At 37.0% G+C, this 19,331-nt stretch overlaps 2 protein-coding genes across 3 annotated transcripts in view; one reads left to right on the forward strand and one right to left on the reverse strand.

The window, feature by feature from the left end:
• Window positions 1–471: 471 nt before the first annotated feature.
• LOC118739416 (membrane-associated protein Hem) lies at window positions 472–4,246 on the reverse strand. The gene is made up of 3 exons (XM_036470715.1): window positions 2,805–4,246; window positions 1,543–2,731; window positions 472–1,476 (listed from the first exon to the last, which is right to left on the reverse strand). The coding sequence occupies exons 1-3, from the start codon at window positions 3,982–3,984 to the stop codon at window positions 474–476; spliced, it is 3,372 nt and encodes a 1,123-aa protein (XP_036326608.1). The 5' UTR covers window positions 3,985–4,246; the 3' UTR covers window positions 472–473.
• A 3,378-nt stretch (window positions 4,247–7,624) lies between these two features.
• LOC118739418 (SRSF protein kinase 3) overlaps window positions 7,625–19,331 on the forward strand; it is a 35,815-nt gene continuing 24,108 nt past the window's right edge. Inside the window, exon 1 of one of the 2 annotated variants that reach the window (XM_036470719.1) lies at window positions 7,625–10,580. In XM_036470719.1, the coding sequence (XP_036326612.1) occupies window positions 9,454–10,580 (1,127 nt within the window). In that variant the 5' untranslated portion in view covers window positions 7,625–9,453. The remainder of the gene's footprint in view (window positions 10,581–19,331) is intronic. The other variant, XM_036470717.1, reaches the window with a different exon arrangement.

The following is a 19,331-nucleotide window of genomic DNA, read 5'->3' on the forward strand; positions in this document are numbered from 1 at the left end:
TAACCATTTTCCTGCGGAACGGAGAACTTAGAAACGTCTTCCGGTAGTTGATTATTTTATACATACATATATACATAAACACACGTCTTTCTATATTCACACAAATCTAAGCAAGGCCAAAAAAGCCTTAACTTTCATACACCCAATTCGTATCGTTTCAAATAAGGCATCATATTTACAAAAGTTTTAATACTTTATTGTATGTAGTATATATACGGTATGTAAGCTAACGAAAATTACGCCTACAGCACTAAATATATATATTCATATAATATGAATATGTATGTGTTAAGATAATAATGCATTCGATTAATTATAAATGCCCAAGTAGAATGTAGAGAGTAGACAGCAAAAGACATAGAGTAAATACTTTTCAAGTCGTCTGCAACGGCAAAACATAAACTCCTTAATTTTCTAATTCAATTCTAAACTTCGCATCGAAATTCCATTTAAATTTTATTCCCTTTTCCCGCTCAAAGTCCCAACATTTGCTCCTGTTTGTACACTGCGTGATATGCGTTACGTATGAGCACATAAGGGAAACAGGATTCAAGCAGATCCATTGTCAAGAAGGGCGATTGTTTGACAATCTCATCCAACAGCAAGTAAATTGATTCGCGATTACGTGTAGCCTCCTTGTCAGACTCTTGTCCCAAACGCAAAAGTGATGAACTCGCCAACGCCAAGAACTCTTTCATGCGATCCTCTATGTCATTTTCACCGCAAATCGTGAAGAGCGCACCAAATATATTATTAATAGCCACTGCCATGCAATGTGTATTATTCGAATGTCCATCGATGGAAGCGCGATAGAAAGATGTTTCGTTGCGCGCCAATTTTGGTATGGATACCGCAACAAAAACCATCAACAAGCATGAGACCAAGTGTTCGCCTTCATCAAATTCAGGTTTCTTCGATTTGAGTGTGGTGGTAAGCGTCGGATCGACTTTGCATGGCAAACCTGCTGCAGAAGCCATCTCGGAAGCGACACGTATTTGATCGCCACCAGGCAAATGCTCTTGAAAATCACACACTGAACTTAACAAGAAGGGTATACGTTTCTCAAGCACATCAACAAGCGCTTCATGCACCAAATTACGAAAGCAAAGTATAACGCCTATAATGCTCATACGTTGAAGTACGCGATCAACGTCCTGCAGGCGTTTGAATTGCTCCTTCATTACTTCGGGTTTATCGAAGCTGGTGCGCAACAGTATGAGCACATCTTTATTGGTGGCGACCAGCTGTTTCAGCTCCTGCACTTGATTGGCAATGTGCCACATGAGTGTCTCGTTGAGGGACTTAATGCCATAGGGACCGACAAGCTCGGCCAACGAACGCAGTTCATTTAAGTCAGAGAATTCTTGTGGATTGAAGGGCACCCAACCTTCGGGAGAAATGGGCACAAATGCTTTTTGATTCATAGAAAAGACAATATTGCCGGCAGAGACGCGACGCAGCAGTACTTCGCTGTACCTAAGATGCAGAAAATAAAACAGGTGATTTATGTACACTATGATAAGAATACAAGTATTGACTTACCATGTGTTATACAACGCCGCTATGGTCTTCTCACCGTGCGAATCCAACGTTTGTGTCTGCTGCAATAGGCAGTTGTTGAACACCCGCGTGATATCGATATGCACATAATTCTCTACAGTTTGGAGGACATTCATATATGCGCGTACGGTTGCCAAAAGCTCAGACGGCTTTGCAATTTCCATTGTATCCTGATTGAACATAACCATACCGACTAAATCGCGTGAAAAACGATGCTCTAAATTCTGGCATAGGTATTCGCGTGGTGCGAAAGCAAATTCCCATACATTCACTGTTGGACAGTAATTTATAGCAAAACACAACTCTGTCAGCGCCATATGTAGCTTATCCATGGTAGTCAAGTCTTCACGCGTCTTGCGATAAGATTCATCACCAGGCTTGCGTATGTCATCGAACTGCTTCTTAGATTTATCTTTCTTTTTGCGCGCTGACTGTACGGAGAGTATCTTGGCACAGTGTTTAGGCAAAAGAGCATCCGCCATGGTGCATTGCTCATCACAAATTGTGGTTATAATATTCTTGGCCTCCTTAGCCATCTCCTCCAAAAATATATTCACTACGCTTAGCGATCGTTCACGTATATGATGGCGCTCTTCGGGACACATTTCATGTGTACAATTTTGAAAGTGACTGCAAATTAAGGGAAATGCAATTATATAACGATTCTGTGCCGGAAATTCCAAGCACATATGAAATTGGTCATCAAACATTTTGCTATAGAAGCAGAAAATACTCAAATCCGATGTCTCAACGAGTATCTCGTCCAAGTTATCAACAACACGTGTATGGAAAACCATGGAATCAAGCAGGCGCGCCAATTCCACATTTTCAGTGATGCGTAGCGCCGCCTTACTGACGCTCATATAAGTCTGCAAGCGAAACCAGTCAAGCCGAAATGCGCGAAAATCAAATAACTCGTTATCTTCCACTTGCTTCACAGTCAAACTTGAAGCCGTATTGTAGAGCGAAGAAAATATTACGCTTTCATCCTCGGGACAAACTTGCAAACTCTGCATACGTATATTGAGGTCGATTGAATCGAACCCAGAAAGATATTGCACATAATAGCGTTGCATGACTTGGCTGTACTTTCGCACTAGCGCGCGCAGTTCCTCCATATGAAAGAGCAGCTCCGGCAATTGGCGATCGACAAGGTCCTCATTGGATTTACCTGCATTTTGGGAGGTTGAGACAAATTTCGCATAATAAATTTTAGTTTACCCATTATTATACAAAAATCATACCTTTATTCTTCTGCACTGGTGGATTGTCGTTGTGCCGCAGTAGCCACAAAATTTCGTCGCGCGCCAAGCACAAGCCTATAAAAATGAAAATCGCTTTGGGACCAAGCAAACCTGGTTGATCCGTCATGATCAACGCAAGCTCCTTCAAAGCTGTACGCAAAAACTTTCTCCGCTCACGATGCATTAGCGCTGCCTTCTGTGTTGCCACAGCATACGCTTCTTTTACCTCACTTATGCGCTTACTATATCCTTTTATACCATCGAAAGTACCCTGTATGTATTGATGTATTTGCAGTACTTCATCGCGAAACAACGCAATCACCCAACTCGACTCCAAAGCCGATATCCATATTTTATTTACTTCCTGATACTGTCCAAGCATTTGATGGTTCAACAGTAAACCAAAAATTATCCAACGGTCCATTGCTTCAAGCGAGACATATTCGCAGGACATTGTATCGGTGCGCACAGCTTTCAAGAGTATGGCAGGATTGCCCACCAAACTGAGCTTTTGCATTTCACGCCATTTATCAGCTGGCAAATTGCGCAAGGGATAGATTATCGTAAGCGAGCGTAATGCGTTGGTCAGCAAACGCTGATGTGGTATGAACTCTTCCGATAAGCGCTTCAGTGGCACCTCATAATCGAGTATCATCTGCCCAAGACGCGGAAAACCCGAATCAGCTTGATTATTTTGCAATTCGTAAGCCGCATTATAGAGCCCCAATACAGCTTTGCGATCTTCAACGCGCGACAGTAGTATCATCAAAGAAACGTATGTGACCACCAAATCCAGATAATTTTTTGTTAACTCAAAATTTTGTGTAATGTCCAGGTGTATTTGGCATGCATCCATTGTAGTGAGCAATTCGCAAACATTATCTTTGAAATCTAGCAAATCGACAAAAGTGTGATAATAAAGCGAGAGAGATTTGATAATTTCCGCTTTTATGTTGACTATTGCATTCAATCCCTTGACATCAATATTGGGAAAACGCTTGACTATGAATTTAATTGACGACTCAAGCGACTTGTCCGATAAGAAACCTGGCTTCGATTTAGTATCGCCGCATGCTTTTTTAATGTTGTAAATTCGTGTCAGAATACCCAGGCCCCGATCATTGAGTATAACTAACTTTTCAGCAATTTTCTGCTGATTTGGATAAATTGGGCGTGCCATAGCGGCGGTCTGCCTGGCTGTTTCGATTTGCTATTGCAACAATTTTTTCTTTTGCTGTGCCCGAGCGTCGCACCTTTGCCAGTGCTTTTGTTGTGGGCGTCTTTTCTTTTATTGGAATGCGTTATATTACTGTTTATACTAATGTAAGCAACACTTTCCACTTATTTGTTGTTGAATAAAATCATTTTTTACTATAATTTAGTAAGATTTTCTGCAAGCGCAATTTTTTCACACACCGATTTTTTTACGTTTGCTTTGCTGCTTTATTCGCTGGTAAATGTCAAACAGAAGAGAAAGAGGATAATAAAATATTAGGGTGCGCTAAGGCAAGGTTGGGCTAAGACGATACGAATTGCTGAAGCCAAAATAAATGTGCGGATGTATGGAATTATACTAACTCCAAGAGATGACTGACGTCACAGTACTTAAAGAACTATATAAGCTACCTAGAGGGAAATATCGTAGAGCAGCACAGCCACATCACGCGGCTTATCGTGGCTATATCGTCTGGGTAACCATACTATATACATACTAACCGTACTACCCAGCTAGCGAAATTGCCAGAAATCTATTAGATATTTAGACTCTTCGTCAAAAAAGTTCGAAATCTGTATGATTCCTGGCCGTTATCGATCAGAGAAGCGTGTGAAGAGGTTGACAGGAAGTCTAACCAACACTTCGTAGGAATTTCTGACTTAATAACCGACGATTCTGACGGATATACAACAGATTTTCGACCAAATAATCATGGAAAATAAGAGTAATCTGACGTGTCTGTCCGAAATCGGACATAATTTGATCAGAGATGTCGGTTAAGGAAATAAATAAAATTCTCCAGACACTTCGCCCAGAAATCAGTACGAAACCTGTAAGACCTGTCTAAATAGTCAACTTTTTATTCAGACATTTGTCTGGCAAATTTGCTAGCTGGGTACACACATACATACATTTTAGCCGATGATATTAATCTGCCAATCGGCACAAAAAATAATATCCTACTTGCTATGTACCCTATAAATTCTTTCCTGTTTTGGTAATTGTATAAACGTAATTATATACGTTCTCTGACAAAAGTCTTGCAAAAAAAGCTCGCTTGCCAACTTTGATGGCGAAAAACATATTTCAAATGGAGATGTACATACATATATCATTTTGCTTGCGTTGCCTCAACAATCGCAATGGCGGAGTGAACAAAGCACTGGCGTGGCATTCGTGAGATCTGAGGTTCGAACCCGTGGGCAGCGATTTTTTTTTATTTTTATTTATATATTTCTTTATATGAGTATATTTTTCCTTTAATTTATTTTTTGTTTGTTTCTAGATTCTATTTTTTTTAAGAAAATATATGTTTTTTTATTTAATTTAACTTATTTTATTTAATTATTTGTTTATTTTTAAATCAATCATATATTATTTAATTTTTAGATTTTGTTATTTTACTCATTAAACGCGAAAGCAAAAGAGGAATCAAATTTTGGAGGATACTAAAAGAGATGATATGTACAAAAACCCATAATAAAAGGTTTCGACCTCTATCAAGGGATGTCTGTACGACCTGAAACATATATGTAATACTCGTGAATCTTTGTTATGTAATAAAAATTTTCATAACAACAATATCAGTCCAAGAAATTCGAGCGTTACATATATGTAACACTATTTTTATTTCAATTAAAATTATTAAATTTTTTATTTTTTTTTTTATTTCATATTTTTTGATAATTAAATTTTCTTTACTTCCAAGATTTTATTAAAAAAATGTATACATATATATTTTTAAATTTCATTTAATAAGCAAAGCACTTGCGTGATTTTTTTTTTTGTTTTTAAGAAGCAGATGTATTTTTTCTTTTAATTTAATTTTTCGAAATGAATTTTTTTTATTTCTTTTTATTCAATTTGTTTTTCTTTTTTTGATTTTTCAGTTTTGTTTTAACTTTTGGACTTTATTGCTTTAAAAAGATACATTACCTTATTTAATTTTGTTTTCATTTTATTTATTTTTTTTCTTTTATTTATGTTTATTATTAATGTTTATTTAATTTCGTTTTAATTTTTGGTTTATTGTTTTTAAAAATTAAATTTTTTTTAATTGTTTTTAAGTTGCAAACCACTGGCGTGCCTTTCGAGAGATACGAGATTCGAATCCTTTTTAATTTTCAGATTTAATTTTTCTAAAAATAAATAGTTTAGAGACTTATTTTATATTTTTTATTTTTTTTAATTTAATATGTTTTTTTTTTTAATTAATTTCTTTTAGCTTTCGATATAATTTTTTATTATTCTTTAATCTTAAGAATCTTATTTTATTTGTTTCCTTTTTTGTATTTATTATTTAAATTTAATTAACATTTTTAGATTATATTGCTTTATTGAGAATAAAAAAAAAAATATTTCTATTTAATTTTTTGAAACTTATTATTTGGAATTTTTTTCTTTTTGTAAACTTAAATTTGTTTTTTGTTTCTTTTTGTACATTAATTTTCCTTTAATTCTTAGATATTATTATTTTAAAAAGGAAACATTTTTTTAATTGCGTTTAAATTTTTAAAAATTATTTTTGCTTTTTTTTAAATTTCTTTTCTTTTTTTAATTTTTAGATTTTATTGTACTAAAAAGACATTTTTTTAATCTCCTTTGATTTTTAGAGTAACATTTTTTTATTTAATTTTGATCCTTTTTTGATAAAATTTTCTTTTAATTATTAGATTTTATTTCTTTCAAAAGAACAAAACCTTCTTTTAATTTCACTGAATTTTTAGAAACTTATTTTATTTACTTATTCTTTTTTAATTTAGTTTCTATCTTTTTTAGTATTCTTCTAAATTTTCGTTTTTATTGCTTTAAAAAAATAGACACACGAGACAAACAGAATAACGCTAATACTTCCTGGTTAGCAGATCTCTCAATTAGTCTTTCGAAAGACAGAAAAGAGCCTCCAAGATGGTTGCAAAAATTGACAATTATCTATCGAAAGTCTTTTGTCTTTCGAAAGACTGTGGAGAGTTGAAAGACAGTTGCCAGAATCGCCCAGTAAAGCAATTTTTCATGGATCGCTCCCAGGTGGGTTCCATCCAACATATGAGAAGATATAAGAGAATGAGAGTCGGCATATAACCGCCGATAGCAAAGCGCTACAGCTGCTATCGAAAAAATGGAAACAGCTTAGCTTTTACCGACCGAGCCGCAGCAGGAAACGGCATAGTAGGTATTTTGGGGTAATGAGGGAGTTCAAAGAGCGATGTACAACCGTGACAGTTTGACATTTCTTTCAACTGCTTTTGGCAGCTGAGTGGGAGAATGAGTGCAACGTGACAAAAAAAAAACAAATGTTTAACTTCAAAGTGCGGTGCCAAATACCAAAAAAAGTGAGTAACAACAACACAACCAAATGGCACAGTGACAACAGAGAAAATCACAACAACTCAGAAGTGCAAATACAGGCGAACTTCTGTTTGTTTTCATTATTTATCGATCATGCGCAGTGCCGATGGTAGGCGAAACTCATTGCAACTTGCTGTCAGACCCAAATTGTTTGTACGAGTACGTATAGGAATGTATGTTTGTATGTACGTATGTGTGCCTGTGCCAAAGCATGGAGAACAGAGTGGAAACTTCGCTGACTGACATTTGAAAGCAGCAGCGCATAGCAGTGGAACAAGCAATCGAGCTGGACTGAATTGAATTGAACTGAATTGAATTGCAGAAGAGCAGCCAGAGCGCAGAAAGCAAGTCGACGACGAAGACGACATACGAAAAGGCTGGCAGGCTGGCAAAGGCAGGCTTTTGGCCAGAGAAAATTTTTTGTAAAAAGAGATAGAACTTAACAAAATTTTCTACCTTAAATTAATAGTAAAAATATGTAAAAAATCAAAACGTTAAGCTTAGCGAAGTACGGGAAAAAATGGGAGTGCAAGTTTTCGGCAATAAAAAAGTAAATGAAGTGTGAAAAATTGCTGCGGAAAATATATATATGAAAAGTTCCCCCATGTGAAGTATCGAATGCATACACATACCGACACACATAAGTGAACGCATACACATAAATAAGTAGTTGAAAGGAATGTGCTGAACGTGTTTATATGTAACTGTGGCAGTTTGCAATGTGCACTAAAAGCTTTAAAATAAAATTAAAATAAAAACAAAAAGGAGGACATCATTCATAGGGAATTTTCTAATTTTTATACGCGAAAAATGTATTCATAAAAAGTGAACAAAAAAATTCCAAAGCATACTTTGTGGCGTTTTAGTGCAGTAGCCTGAAGCACAAAGCAGATAAGCAAAAGAAAATACACGCATACATACACACACAAACAACTGCCAGTGCAATCGCCGTGAGTACAAAGGATATCAGGCATTTAGGGGACGCAGGCACACACACACACACACACACACACACACCCAAACACACAGACACAGCTATAACAGGGCAACGAACGAAACACAAAACAGGAAAGCCGCACGCAAGTACGATATACATATGTACATACATATAGCAAAAGGCACAGACGAATCAACGACCAACGTTCAACAGTGCGTATGAGTAATCTGGAATTGTCAGCGGAATTGAATTAAAAATTTTGAAGCAGTTGGCCGGAAGGCGCATAGTTCAATGGCATGCAAGGCGGATCAACATTTCGGCGGGTGCTGGCATTGTTGTTACTGTGGCGAGGTGTATTGTTGTTGTTAGCAGGCAATGCGGTGGCAGCCATAACGAGAATAAGAACAACCGCAACCACAGCCACAATCCCAGCGTCGTTGAGACAGTCGCATGCAAGTGCAACAGCCCGGCACACACAAAGGACAACAAAGCAAAACGAACGTGCGGTCAGAGAGATATAGCGCGTTAGCTGGCAACACTGGCGACGACTAGCAACGACAACTATTAGTGTGAGCTAACTGAGCAGAAGGAGGAGGTGCAGGCGGAGGAGACGAAAAGCAAGCAGCAGCAGCAGCAAAAGGAAGGAAGCAAGGAGACAAATAGCGGAAATTGAAGTCTCGTATAGGCAGGAAGTGGCACAAGAGCAGCAGCGGAACTTGTGTGTAGTTAAAGTCAACAAAGGCACAAATTAAAGGATAACTAAAAGAAAAACTAAGATTTTTACCGACAAAAAACACAAATCAATTTAAGAAAACTTTAACAAAAACAAAAAAAAACCAAGTCGGCCGCAAACAAGTCGGCCACCTCTATTGAGAAAGAAAAAAATCAGAGCTGTTAAACTGGCACCACCCGTGGTACCATCCGCCTCGAATACGATTACAATTGAGACAACGATCTCAACATCGTCACCGCAGCACAGCCTCAGTGGTGGTGGCGTTGTCGGCGGCGGCAGCAGTGCCAATGTCTGTGCCAGCTTGGCCAGCATTGGCATTGGCAGCACGCTCTGCAGCAGCGGCGACAGTGGCATTTCCTCGTCGACGCCATCGTTGGTCTCGCAACTCTCACCACCGCCCACCATAATATGCAGCATGCCCGCATCTTCGATCTCGAACAACATCGCCAACGCCATGACACCCATCAGCAGCAGCGTGTGCGCGGCGGTTAGTAGCAGCGCAATAGCGGCTGGACGCTGTAGTCCTATCATAACCGGTAGCTACGCCGTGCTCACCAATGGGCTGGCGGCCATTTCGGTGTCCAGTCACTCGACCAACACATCTATTTATGGCTGTAGCGGTGGGGGCGTTAGCGGCGGCAGCGCTAATACCAGAAAATCGTTAAGTCCACTACAAAGTCTCTCCATCGGTGGCAGTCTTTCTTCCTATGGTGGTGGTGGTTGTGGTAGCAACAGCAGCAGTGGCAGCGGCGGCGGTGTAGGCAGTTGTATAGGTAGTAGTGGCGGTGGCGGCAGCAGCACAGCTGGTCTCTCTCTACTCACCGGCAGCAATAGTCACCTAACTAGCATTTCGCCCGCACTAAGTACCAGCACACCGCTTAGCAGTGGCTTTGGGTGCAGCAATAGTATGAGTGTCGTCAGTGGCGGCAATAATGCATCGAGCTACTTGAGCAACATGAAGCTGCTGGGTCCCGCCTCCATTGATTTGGGCACCACACCGCTGACGCATCGCAACTATAGCACCATTAAAGGCTTTAGCTTTCGACGCAGTTTCGATGACAAAATCATATCTCCATTGAGCGTCAACAGCAGCGGCGGTAGCACTGCTGTCAGCGTCGCTGGTAGTGGCATTGGCATGTGTGGCAGCAATATTGGCGGCATTGGCAGCGGCGGCGCTGGTAGCGGCATTGGCAGCCATAGCACCTACTTGGCGCATCATCACTTCTATACACACTTCCACCACCATCCAACGTCCGCCGGCATGCAGAAGCAATCGTCCATTGATCGCCACACGAGTGGTGGCGGCGGTGGTGGTGTGGGTGTAACTCAACACGGGACACACTATCCACTCACTTCGTCGCAGTCATCGACTAAGCTCTCGTATCGCGATGATTTTCTCCAGCAGATTGGCTATTTGCCGACAACGCGCATCTTTAACACCAGCATCGATGAGGACCGACAGCAGGACTTTTTGTCGTTGTCCATGTCGCCGCCGTTGAATCGTCGCCGAGATATGCCGGCGTTGCGTGGCATCATTAGCCTGTAAGTATGCAATAAATGCTTTCATTAAATGTACGTGGACTTAATGGGAGTGCGTAAGTGTGAGCTTGATTGCGTGGAGTGGCTGACAAGTTTATTTTGTTTACTTTATTTACTACTAGTTCTTCCTCACCGGCTTCGTTGAGTGTGTAATTTATTTCAATAGAACTCAACATACTTAAACTCACCAAGCCCTCTTAGCCTTTAGCCCTCTTTAAAATATTTTCAATCTATAACCTTCCTAAAGCTCTTTCCTCTGATATATTTTTCAATTACCTAATTTCCTTAATTCAAGTTGAATTTTTAAATATTTTTATGAAAAAAAAATCGAACTTTAACGAGGAAAAAATTAAAAAAATAATAAAACTTTGTATTAAAGCCTGTTTTTTTGCAATAAATCAAGCTACTAATGATGAAAGTCGATGGACTAATAAACAAGCTTTGAATAGTCAAATTAAAATGTGCAATACTTTTTGGTATGAAATAGAAGTAGAAAATAATGTTACTCATACGCCACATCGTACATGGCCGCACTCGTGCACGGCGTATGAGTAATATTTTCCGTATTAAAGTTTGATATATTTTCTTTATTCAAATGAAAATATCTTGCGAAAATTACCTGATCTAGAAAAATGGTGTACAGATCCGCAATCTACGACCCAAATTCAAGTTTAAATGTCTCGCCGTTTTATTGTATTATTTTAGAGTCCGTACAGTGTTATTTATTGTGGAGGTTCCAAGTTTAGGCATGGACTGTAAAAGTAGCTTTTCTTCGTGCTATCAAAAACGGATAAATATATCAAGGCTTTTCTGAGACGATCATCCTGTCTGCTTAAAGGAATCTGCTGTCTACTGCCACCAGCAAAATTTGTAGATCCACGGAGAAGAATGGTCAGAAAGGGCTGCCGAGTCACGAGAACTCGAAATGGTTTTATACTTATGGGTCCAAGCTTAGACGAGCTTTCTTAAAGGGCACTGCAGCCATCTGAACGATTTTAATTCTTGAGGGCAAACAAATCTAAGCTAAAAGGAACTGTCGCTAACATAGAGCGAAAACGAGTTTAGGATATACATACATACACACTGCATTATTGCATTCACTCCACAAGGGTTTTAGGAAGTAAGTTAAAAGATTAACACGCGACGCGCACATAGGAGTATTTATGCAGAAAACCCGGTCAAAAGTCAGATTTACCAATTGTTGCAAAAGTCCAGTAAAATATATTATTCCTAAAGCTAAATAACCAGGGACCGTAACCGTTATAATTTTTATAATAAAAATCATAAATTAATCGTTATTTTGTGATTTTTTTTCTTTAGATAATTTTGTATCGTTATTTTACGATTTATATTGTTTCGATCATTTTTTAATCGCTTTTTTGTGATCTTTATTTTTTTGATCATCATCATATGCATATTATGACTTTTATTTTTTCGATCAAAAATAACAGTTATTCGTAGGTTTTTTTGTAAGGTGTAAATCGAATGTGCACAGATTATGCTTAAAAATAATTTTTACAAGTGCATTCAAATATATGTAAATGTATAAATACATATGTGTGTATGTACAGTGTACACACGTACATGGTATCCAATGATGGGCATACTTGAGTACTTTCGTATTTAATATATCAGTTTGGGTACTAAATACTCAAATACTTAATATTTAGAGATGTCTAATATTCAAGTAAACAAGACTTAGGTATTTAGGAGTTGCTAAATACTCAAATAAAAAAAATTAGCTATTTAGGAGTGGGTAAATACTAAAGTAAAAAATACTTTGTCATTTGGCATATAAAGTAAAGGCGCTAAATACTCTAGATGCAAAATACTTACACTAAAGTACTAAGGTCTTTATTAGATGGCCCCATACTTACATACTAAATACTTTATGATTCAGGAAGAATTGAATCGGGACTATTTCGAGATTTTCGAGACTACTCCGGGATTGCCGGAACTATTTCATGATTTTCGGGACTAGTTCGAATTTCGTTATATTTATCGATCTTGATATAGATATATTTATCGATAAATTTAATGATTTTGCAATTGTTATATTTATCGATATTGTTATCGATATAATAGCCGATACTGTTGTCGATATAATAATCGATACTTTTATTGAAAAATTTATCTGTTCTTGAGGTTATCTCAGGTCTATGTTTGTTGTTTTAATTGTCAACTATGCAAATTTTTTTTGGTTTTCTAGGATCAGACAAGATTAACTCTAAAAATATGATCGAAAAGCCACGCTTTCAGTCGTTCTACTTGTTTCTTCGGTAATTGTGTTTTAGTGAAGACCTATTTCAAGAAAAAACCTTTTAAACATGGAATTTAAGTAAATAGCTTTTAATATGGCCTTCTTTTAGAAAATTTAAAATCGGTCTATTTTGATATTTTTGTTGATTAATATTTTTTTAATATAGGTATTTTTGTTTACTTGCCAAGGTTTGTCAAAGTTTGGTTCCTTGAAATATATGTAACTACAAATATCTTTGAGCAATTAAAGCAAAAATAATTTGCTCGCAATTGTTCCATTTTGGTTTTCGAAATTGTAATTTTGGATTTTATTTACAGAAATGTTCAATGTATAGTTATAAGGAGGGTCGCATTGTTAATAAGTATAAGCCTGAGCTTTAATTTGGTAAAAATTACGTTACGATTGAACACCGAACCATCGCTAGTTTTTTCCTACTTTTTTCTTCATCTGCAAAAATAAGTTAATTCACAATAGAACATAATGAAAACAGTAAAACATTTAAATCAGCCATATCTCTTAAATCGCGATTCCTTTAATAGAGCACTTATTAGCATTTCTAAACCGTTATATTTGTGTATGTACGCCAAAAACTTGGTCGAAACACCATTGCCTCGTAATAGGTCTATCCACCGAGCACAAGTTGCTTTAAAAATTATACTTTATAATTATAATAATTATGCCTTTTAAACATAAAATTTATTAAATATTTATTGTATATGAATACATTATACATTTTATTCTCTAAATTGTGTTTGAAGGGCAAATTTTAAAAGCTACCTAGGAAAACGGCCCTAAGCCTTATAAGGAGCATCTAAATATCGCAAGTAGAAATTGGAAAACTCTTTCATTGTTTTTTCGCTGAAGAAATAAACGAAGTATGTATGTATGTAAAAGTTATGGATAAGTTAAGTATTTAGAAAAGGGCATAGTTTATTTAAGAAACAGTCTTATATTCCAAAGAAAATCATGCGATGGAAAATGTTCATTTAATAAAAATTACGGTGTTCGCTGCCATCCGCTGAAAAAATCGTAGAAGTGGTCGTTAAATGTTATTACGATCTCAGAAGCTGAGGGAAGGTAAATAATAGAACTTGTGTGTGTAAAAATCGAGCAACCGGGGAGGCTAATGTTTCTTTCAATTTTCTCTTAAAAAAAAAGCAGAAAATATGCTTTAAGGTTCTTAATGATCCATTAATTTAGTCCCAGCGCCAATCCTCGGGTTATCTCCAATGGCCTATTGGACTAGATAAAAGTACTATTTACTCGCCGAAATTCGTTATAAAAAATCCCATTCTACCAGGGACGTGAACCGGTTTTGAACCGGAAAACCGCCTTTTTCTATTAATTAACTGAACCATTAACCGAACCGAAATTTTCCACAAATGATTGATCCGAACCGAAAACCGAACCACTTTCCATAAAGGTTTAAAGGTTCGTTTCAACCAATTTTCAATAGATAAATGAACCCACTATTTTTTCTTTTTGTTAAACATGGTAATACCTACCATGTTTTTCTACCATGTGAGAATATCAATGGGTTGCCTACCCATCTCATTTGACAGACCGCTTAACCTTGCGCGTTGTTGCACTTGACACTTGACACTTAAACCTACGCGTTATTTTTTGTTTGTTTTTCGAACCGTTGAACCGAACCGAAACTCCGGTTCAAAGACCAAAAAAACCGCTTTGACGAACCAATCCAAAAGTGCAAAAACGGTTCGAACCGCTGAACCGAACCGACCAAATTTTTCATCCGGTTCACGTCCCTGCATTCTACCCTATGTGGCTAACACCCCTTGCGACCACTTTTTTATTTCTGAAATATAAAATTTACATTTGAATTTTGAACTCTGACTGACAGGTTCACAAAAACTGACAGGCAATCAAATATGCTATATGCTACAATGACAAAAGTATGAGCTAAAGGGAAAACTACCAACTCACTACCTCCTCGCATTCGCATTGTACAAAAGGTACAAAAGGTGTGTGGGCAGGAGGAGGTAGTGGGTAGTGGGTTTCGCTTTGCCGCGAGCGTTAATTGAAATGCTGCCAGAAAAGTAGTCACCATCTGAGCAATGTAAATAAATGAATTTGCGAATAAAAATGAAAATAAACAAAGCATATTCAATTTTCGCGTCAATAACAAAAGCAACACTGTGTAACAAAAAAATATTTCAACAGAACGTAGACGGATCTGGTATAAAGTATTTGCTTATATGTACTCGTAGGCACATATGTATATTCATACTAATTTATGTATGTATGTATGTATGTACGGCTTCTTGTTTGCGAAATATGAGCGCACGTGCAAACAAATAACTGAAGCTACATTAGGGCGGGTCAATTTGTATGGGAGATTTTGTCGACTATACGCGTATAGCACAGGAAGATTCTACGTATATTTCTAAGAAAATTTGACGAAGAAACCGTGGTTCTAAAATCAATTTAGAGTTTGCCAAATTGCGAAAATAGATTAGGTATTAAAAATCACTATGTCCGTTAAGATTTTAAAAAAGTTTGCCACCTAACTACAAAACATTTAGGTATTTCAAATCAGTAAAGTATCTATGGAAAATAGTATTAGCAATATTGGTATCAAAAGAAAGAGGTCTGAGAAAGCAGTATGTATAAATTTTTGATTGGGGTTGCCACCTATTTAAAAACTTAAATTAGGTTAAATAAAATATTATAATATGGGTAGCAAATGTTTTTCAGAAATCACTACATTCGTTAAGATTATAAAAGGGTTGCCACCTAACCACAAATTATATTCATTTAGGTATCTAATATTAGTAAAATATTAAAGTCGTGGTTCCAAACCAAAAGTATTTCTTTTAAAAGAGTTGCCACCGGGCAAGTTCAGCAAAATTATATAAATAAAAGTGACACAGTTCGAAAAATGAGAAATCTATAGGACAAATACTAAAAATTTGTATAAAGCAAAATACATTTTGAAATTTAGTTGGAAATATTTCCAATCAGGGTTGACAACTATTCGAAAATTTAATATATATGCGTATAAAGTTAGAAAGCTATTACAATACGTACATATAGTATATAAATACAAATAGGATATGGTTTTAAAATTATATTATTCCGAGAAAATACAAAAGGGTGTGGCCACCTAATTTAAACTAGGTATAATTATTTAAATATAAATAATTATTAGATACACCCACTATGCTTTACTATATATATTGATGCCAAATAAAGGGTGTTGTATGTAGTTAGCTTAAGTTGAAACATACAATTAATTAAGAGAGTTGCCACCTTGCAACAAAAATTATAATAAAGTTAAGTTGCACTGTCCGCGAAATATGAAATGCATGCGAAAATATTTAATATTTGCATTAAGAAACAATAGCAATAGATAAAGTAATAAGTGCCTGCTTTTGCCAGGGTTACCAACTTCTTAAAAAGTTCAATTGAATTCAATAGTGAAAGTAAGCAAAATTTTACAATAAAATACTAAACAAGACATACTTAAGAATACAACCATCCTTGCCACCTAAAATAAATAAAAATAAAAGGAAAAGCTCGGCCGAACACTAACATGTTGTGAAAGCGCCTACCTTTTTTATATGTTGCTCAAAGCAGAGGAAGCGGAGCAGTAGTTCGCATCTCGAACCATTCGGCTACAGCGTCCAAGCGCTTCCATCTAGAAAGATTAAAAAAGTGAATGAATGAAGTTATACTGTCAGAAAAATACATAATATCTATGCCAACCGAAAAAAAGTAGTACAATAGAATTCTGCTGTACAAAACATATTTTATTAGGGTTGCCAGCTACTTAAAAATTTAAGATAGATTACATGCATTCTTAAGTTAAGCTGAGTGTATAACAATATAACCATATGAAAAGGAAACTTTTTAAGAACTTGGACAGATGGAAGAAATTGATCATACCAAAGAGGGTTGCCACCTATATAAGAACAAACGTATTTAAAGAAATCAAGTAAGTTACATAATATAATATGTATTGGTGAAATACGCAAGAATTTGAAGTAAATTTTAGTCCAAACATATTTATGAGTAAGGTTGCCACCTAAGAAAATTATGACAGTTAAAAAATTTTATTAAATATGTGTAATAAGTCTAAAATAAAATGTGTGTAGGGTTGCCAACTATAACAAATTTATCTAAATTTAAGAACTTTTTTACTTGCTCGTACATACTTATGTATTTATGTATGTTGAAGGCAACATTCTTATTCCGAAATACATGTATAACCAAGTCTATAGAGTTACCTCCTAGCTAATGGTTTTATTAGTGAACCCTGTCAACTTGCATCGATTATAAATACTCGCATATGCAATGAATTGTTTTTGAATTTGGCGCATAGCCAAAGGAATTTTCACTTATTAAGAGTGAGAAAATATGAATGCGCGAATATAAAATACAAAACCTACATACATACATATACAAATTTTTGAACATTTAAGCGTAAGCCAAACCGCCAGAGGGCGCTGCATATACTCATTTTAGTGGAGGCCAATGCTGTTTTGCCCTCGACAAAGTAATCTATGCCAACTATGTTGTGTTGTGGAATTGCTACAAACATACACGTATGCAAACAAATGTAGTCATTGGAACCGCCTCTGTGTTATAGTATGTTGACTTGATGACGCCAACGTTGACTGACTACATATAAAATGCACACACAAAGCGCATAGATGTGACCAGTGTTGCCAAACATGGGCTTTTCCTACCAAAACTGGTAGGTCTTTCTTTCCATTTGGTAGATTGGTAGGCTAGATTGGATTTTGGTAGGTAATATGGTAATAAGAGGACCCATTGTCACACATGCGGCACTGGCCTGGTTACCAAAAGCTACGCAAGTAAAGGCGGTTTCCACCTTTAGCAAGCTGCACCGACTGGTCCGCATGGCCATTACAGGAGCTATGGGCTCCTGTCCAACGGAAGCCCTTGGTGTCAATACAGGCATTCCTCCTTTGTCAATTCTATTTGAAAAAGAGGCCTGCTGGAGCGCCCTACGACTGATCAATATCATCAGCAAGAAAATTTGGGATCTTCGGGGTCATTTGGAGGTTCTAAAGCCATTCCTGGATAATCCCGAGTTATCCTCCTACAAAACCCTACAAGGTTAGACTTCCTGAAAGGGACTGCTGTGAAATGATAATAACTATGATTGACGAAAAGTCCCAAGCATGGTATACCGACGGATCAAAAATGGACGACGAGAGTACCAGGGCAGGCGTATTTGGACCGAAATTCCAGATAGTCTGCCAATCTACACATACCCAACTATATTTCAGGCGAAAGTCTTCGCAATCGAAGTCTGTGTAGAAGGACAAATGGGGCTAAATTAAATATTATGTCGAATAGTCTGGTAGGTTAAAGGCCTTAGACTCTTTTCAAACGGCAGCAGGCTGGTAGAAAGCTGTAAAACTTGTTTTAACCACTTGGAAGCTCATAATAACGGAACGCTGTGTTGGGTTCCGGGACATGAAGTGGGTGAAGGCAACGAAAGCTGACTGGCTCGCAAAGCGGGGAGCCCAAATGCACTTGCATGGTCCCTAGCCTTTGTGAGCTGGTGAAGGAAACACCAGTGCATATTTTATGTGACTGCGCACGTATCATAAATATCTGACTGACACACTTTGTGGAACGATTGTCTTCTTCATCCAAAATTGTAAACATGGCGCCCTCCAAAGTGCCTAACTTCTTAAAGAGAATAAGGTTGGAGTGATTACAATAAGGGTTAAGCACAATAGATCTTCTTAGGTCGCAGCGTGTGTATTCCCGACGTAATAATAATAATAATATGGATGTGTAAAGAGACAAACATTTGTGTGTAAGTCGGTATAGTAAAATGAATTGTTATACGTAGTTAATTTATTTTATTGTACCAGCTGTGATTTAGTTTTTTTTTTTTTTTAAATGTTATGTTATCTACATTTTTAATAAACTTGACATTAAAAAAAATATTAAAAACTTTAATAAAATTTTGGTAGGTTTTGGTTGATTTTGGTAGGAAGTTTTGATAGGGGAAAAAAATGAACGTGGCAACACTGGATGTGACTATGACAACGATGACGACGCTGGCCACTCTAGTGAACCATACTGCCGCGCGACCTACGGTCTACAGCCAACAAATGGGTGCTGCTGCGCGCGTTTCATAGGGATGGCACTAGTGACGATGGTGCTGGTGATGGTGGTGGTGTTGGTGGTGATGGTGGTGTATGCATTGCTATGCGCAGCTGTTTTTGTTTTCACACATTTCTGCGCTCGCTTTGCGTAGAGACTTCCTTTGCCTTTGTCACAGCAGTGGGTAACTATTTTTACACAAAGCGGCGTGAAGTGTACTCGTATATGCAATATAATATATTTTCTTTATTTTTCTTATATGTATACAAAATTCACAAATTCACTGTTGTGGCCGCTCTCACGCGCTGCCTGACTGCTGATGGCAAAACAGTTTTCGTTGTTGTGCGGCTAGAATTGACGGCATTTTTAGCAAGTATTACGAAAAA

Source organism: Rhagoletis pomonella, unplaced genomic scaffold (assembly GCF_013731165.1).
Source record: "Rhagoletis pomonella isolate Grant_MI unplaced genomic scaffold, Rhpom_1.0 Rhpom_scaffold_00005, whole genome shotgun sequence".
Lineage (NCBI taxonomy): Eukaryota > Metazoa > Arthropoda > Insecta > Diptera > Tephritidae > Rhagoletis > Rhagoletis pomonella.